The sequence below is a fragment of the Penaeus vannamei genome, chromosome 6, assembly GCF_042767895.1.
Source record: "Penaeus vannamei isolate JL-2024 chromosome 6, ASM4276789v1, whole genome shotgun sequence".
In the NCBI taxonomy this organism is placed as follows: Eukaryota; Metazoa; Arthropoda; class Malacostraca; order Decapoda; family Penaeidae; genus Penaeus; species Penaeus vannamei.
This window is the reverse complement of record NC_091554.1, coordinates 8,148,387-8,153,386: the sequence shown is the minus strand read 5'-3', so window position 1 is coordinate 8,153,386 and position 5,000 is coordinate 8,148,387. Positions and strand designations below refer to the sequence as shown.

At 55.3% G+C, this 5,000-nt stretch overlaps 1 protein-coding gene across 1 annotated transcript in view; it reads left to right on the top strand.

Annotated features, from left to right (window-relative positions):
* The window catches only part of LOC138861920 (serine-rich adhesin for platelets-like), an 11,550-nt gene that overhangs the window by 2,110 nt on the left and 4,440 nt on the right, over nucleotides 1-5,000 (top strand). The window contains exons 3-8 of the mRNA XM_070122384.1: nucleotides 721-923; nucleotides 1,905-2,145; nucleotides 2,681-3,118; nucleotides 3,970-4,247; nucleotides 4,351-4,555; nucleotides 4,796-5,000. The exon at nucleotides 4,796-5,000 is cut by the window's right edge and continues 30 nt beyond it. Coding sequence (XP_069978485.1) covers nucleotides 721-923; nucleotides 1,905-2,145; nucleotides 2,681-3,118; nucleotides 3,970-4,247; nucleotides 4,351-4,555; nucleotides 4,796-5,000 — 1,570 coding nt within the window. The remainder of the gene's footprint in view (nucleotides 1-720; nucleotides 924-1,904; nucleotides 2,146-2,680; nucleotides 3,119-3,969; nucleotides 4,248-4,350; nucleotides 4,556-4,795) is intronic.

Sequence of the window (5,000 nt, the reverse complement as noted above, 5' to 3'; positions counted from 1 at the left end):
GAGAAATAGAGTTGGGGAGAGGTAGAAGAGGTACGGAGAGGGAGAAAGAGAGAGATATGAATATAAAAAGGAATGAGAGAAAAAAATAGAGAGAAGAGAGATAGAAGGGGGAGGGAGAGGGAGAGAGAGAAAAAAAAACGAGTGACAGAGAGAGTATGAAGAATACAGAGGAAGAGAAAGAGAATTAAACAGGGAGAGAGATAGAAGAGGGAGGGAGAAGGGGAGAGAGAGAGAGAAGAACAGAAGGAGATTAAGTAAACGAGAAAATAAACGCAAAAAGAGAAAGGAAAACGAAATCATAGCCACCAATCTATCTATCCATCCATCTTCCCACTCTTTTTTTTGGGGAAACTTGCAAACTGTCGGAAAAAAAAACAAGAAATTGCCTATCAGGAATATCGAAATAGCTTTCAAAAATAACAAATAGCCTGAAAAAGAACAACAGATTATTTTTAAAAATAAGAAATAGCTTCGAAAATATAACATGAAATACAAATTACCTGAAAAGATGACACCACACTGCAAAAAATAAAACAACAGATTACCTTAAAGAATAACAAAAACCTATAAAGAACAACATACTCCCTTAAAGAAAACAGTACCCTACCTAAAAGATTTTAAAAAGTCCCATTAAAAATAACAACAAATAAAAACACATTCCACTTTAAAAACAATACATTAACCTTTAAGAAATAATACATTACCCTTTAAAAACAACAGGTCTGGCAGGTCCGACGACAGCCAATCAGCGACTCTGGCAGGTCCGACGACAGCCAATCAGCGTCCTCTGGCAGGTCCGACGACAGCCAATCAGCGACTCTGGCAGGTCCGACGACAGCCAATCAGCGTCCTCTGGCAGGTCTGACGACAGCCAATCAGCGACTCTGGCAGGTCCGACGACAGCCAATCAGCGACTCTGGCAGGTCCGACGACAGCCAATCAGCGACTCTGGCAGGTCCGACGACAGCCAATCAGCGACCTCTGGCAGGTCCGACGACAGCCAATCAGCGACTCTGGCAGGTCCGACGACAGCCAATCAGCGTCCTCTGGCAGGTCTGACGACAGCCAATCAGCGACTCTGGCAGGTCCGACGACAGCCAATCAGCGACCTCTGGCAGGTCCGACGACAGCCAATCAGCGACCTCTGGCAGGTCCGACGACAGCCAATCAGCGACCTCTGGCAGGTCCGACGACAGCCAATCAGCGACCTCTGGCAGGTCCGACGACAGCCAATCAGCGACCTCTGGCAGGTCCGACGACAGCCAATCAGCGACTCTGGCAGGTCCGACGACAGCCAATCAGCGACCTCTGGCAGGTCCGACGACAGCCAATCAGCGACTCTGGCAGGTCCGACGACAGCCAATCAGCGACCTCTGGCAGGTCCGACGACAGCCAATCAGCGACCTCTGGCAGGTCCGACGACAGCCAATCAGCGACTCTGGCAGGTCCGACGACAGCCAATCAGCGACTGTGGCAGGTCCGACGACAGCCAATCAGCGACCTCTGGCAGGTCCGACGACAGCCAATCAGCGACCTCTGGCAGGTCCGACGACAGCCAATCAGCGTCCTCTGGCAGGTCCGACGACAGCCAATCAGCGTCCTCTGGCAGGTCCGACGACAGCCAATCAGCGACCTCTGGCAGGTCCGACGACAGCCAATCAGCGTCCTCTGGCAGGTCCGACGACAGCCAATCAGCGACTCTGGCAGGTCCGACGACAGCCAATCAGCGACCTCTGGCAGGTCCGACGACAGCCAATCAGCGACCTCTGGCAGGTCCGACGACAGCCAATCAGCGTCCTCTGGCAGGTCCGACGACAGCCAATCAGCGTCCTCTGGCAGGTCCGACGACAGCCAATCAGCGACCTCTGGCAGGTCCGACGACAGCCAATCAGCGACTCTGGCAGGTCCGACGACAGCCAATCAGCGTCCTCTGGCAGGTCCGACGACAGCCAATCAGCGTCACCTCCTGGCCAGAGTCCGACGACAGGCCAATCAGCGACTCTGGCGAAGGTCCGACGACAGCCAATCAGGCGTCCTCTGGCCAGGTCCGACGACGAGCCAATCAGCGTCTCTGGCGAGGTCCGACGACAGCCAATCAGCGTCCTCTGGCAGGTCCGACGACAGCCAATCAGCGACCTCTGGCAGGTCCGACGACAGCCAATCAGCGTCCTCTGGCAGGTCCGACGACAGCCAATCAGCGACTCTGGCAGGTCCGACGACAGCCAATCAGCGACTCTGGCAGGTCCGACGACAGCCAATCAGCGTCCTCTGGCAGGTCCGACGACAGCCAATCAGCGACCTCTGGCAGGTCCGACGACAGCCAATCAGCGACTCTGGCAGGTCCGACGACAGCCAATCAGCGACCTCTGGCAGGTCCGACGACAGCCAATCAGCGACCTCTGGCAGGTCCGACGACAGCCAATCAGCGACCTCTGGCAGGTCCGACGACAGCCAATCAGCGACCTCTGGCAGGTCCGACGACAGCCAATCAGCGACTCTGGCAGGTCCGACGACAGCCAATCAGCGACTCTGGCAGGTCCGACGACAGCCAATCAGCGACCTCTGGCAGGTCCGACGACAGCCAATCAGCGACCTCTGGCAGGTCCGACGACAGCCAATCAGCGTCCTCTGGCAGGTCCGACGACAGCCAATCAGCGTCCTCTGGCAGGTCCGACGACAGCCAATCAGCGACCTCTGGCAGGTCCGACGACAGCCAATCAGCGACCTCTGGCAGGTCCGACGACAGCCAATCAACGACCTCTGGCGGTCTGACGACAGCCAATCAGCGACCTCTGTGCAGGTCCGACGACAGCCAATCAGGCGCTCCTCTGGCGAGGTCCGACGACAGCCAATCAGCGCGACTACTGGCAGGTCCGACGACAGCCAATCAGCGACCTCTGGCAGGTCTGACGACAGCCAATCAATGTCGACCGATCTGGCCAGGTCCGAAGCGACAGCCAATGTCAGGCGACCTCTGGCAGGTCTGACGACGAGCCGTAATCAGCGACCTCTGGCAGGGTCTGACGACGAGCCAATCAGCGTCCTCTGGCAGGTTCGACGACAGCCAATCAGCGACCTCTGGCAGGTCCGACGACAGCCAATCAGCGACCTCTGGAAGGTCTGACGACAGCCAATCAGTGACTCTGTCAGGTCCGACGACAGCCAATCAGCGACGGATCTAGGAATCACGTGGGTTTCATACAGATTATTTTATTCCTGTCGTTTCGTGCGTTGTTTATTCATTTTTGTCTCTTTTTTCCTTTTCTTTTACGGGTTATTTCCACATTTGTTCTTTGTTGTTGTTTTTTGTTGTTTTTTGTTGTTTTTTCTTTTTCTTTCTATCTGTCTTTCTTTCTTTTCTTTGTTTTTCAATTTTTGTGCTGTTTATTTCGTTCCTGTTTTTTTTCTTCTTCCCTTCTTCATTGTTGTTTTTTTCATATCGTTTATTTTTTTCCGTGTTTTTTCTTTCTTTCTTTGCTGTTTTTTCCTCTATTCTTATACTTCTTATTTCGTTCCCGTCTTTTTTAAATCTATTTATTTATTGTCTTTCATTATTCATTTTTTCATATTCTTATAATTATATCATTCCTACTTTTTTCATAACTTTTCTATTTATGGAATCTACGTATAAAGATACGTTCTTTCCCATCACTTTCCAATCAGCGTCCTCTGGCAGGTCCGACGACAGCCAATCAGCGTCCTCTGGCAGGTCCGACGACAGCCAATCAGCGACTCTGGCAGGTCCGACGACAGCCAATCAGCGACTCTGGCAGGTCCGACGACAGCCAATCAGCGACCTCTGGCAGGTCCGACGACAGCCAATCAGCGACCTCTGGCAGGTCCGACGACAGCCAATCAGCGACCTCTGGCAGGTCCGACGACAGCCAATCAGCGACTCTGGCAGGTCCGACGACAGCCAATCAGCGACTCTGGCAGGTCCGACGACAGCCAATCAGCGACCTCTGGCAGGTCAGGCGACGACAGCCAATCAGGCGACCTCTGGCAGGTCCGACGACAGCCAATCAGCGGCGACTCTGGCAGGGGTCCGACGACAGGCCAATCAGCGACTCTCATGGCAGGGTCACGACGACAGCCAATCAGCGACCTCTGGCAGGATCCGACGACAGGCCAATCAGCGACTCTGGCAGGTCCGACGACAGCCAATCAGGCGACTCTGAGCAGGTCCAGGACGACAGCCAATCAGGCGACTCTGGCAGGTCCGACGACAGCCAATCCAGCGACCTCTGGCAGGTCCGACGACAGCCAATCAGCCGACTCTGGCAGGTCCGACGACAGCCAATCAGGCGACTCTGGCAGGTCCGACGACAGCCAATCAGCGACCTCTGGCAGGTCCGACGACAGCCAATCAGGCGACCTCTGGCAGGTCCGACTGACAGCCGTAATCAGCGACTCTGGCAGGTCCGACGACAGCCAATCAGCTTGGACTCTGGCAGGTCCGACGACAGCCAATCAGCGACCTCCTGGCAGAGTCCGACGTAACAGCCAATCAGCGACTCTGGCAGGTCCGACGACAGCCAATCAGCGACTCTGGCAGGTCCGACGACAGCCAATCAGCGACCTCTGGCAGGTCCGACGACAGCCAATCAGCGACTCTGGCAGGTCCGACGACAGCCAATCAGCGACTCTGGCAGGTCCGACGACAGCCAATCAGCGACCTCTGGCAGGTCCGACGACAGCCAATCAGCGACTCTGGCAGGTCCGACGACAGCCAATCAGCGACCTCTGGCAGGTCCGACGACAGCCAATCAGCGACCTCTGGCAGGTCCGACGACAGCCAATCAGCGACTCTGGCAGGTCCGACGACAGCCAATCAGCGACCTCTGGCAGGTCCGACGACAGGCCAATCAGCGACGCCTCTGGCAGGTCCGACGACAGCCAATCAGGCGACAGCCTCTGGCAGAGTCCGACGACAGCCAATCAGCGACCTCTGGCAGGGTCCGACGACAATGCCAATCAGGCGACCTCTGGCCCAGGTCCGA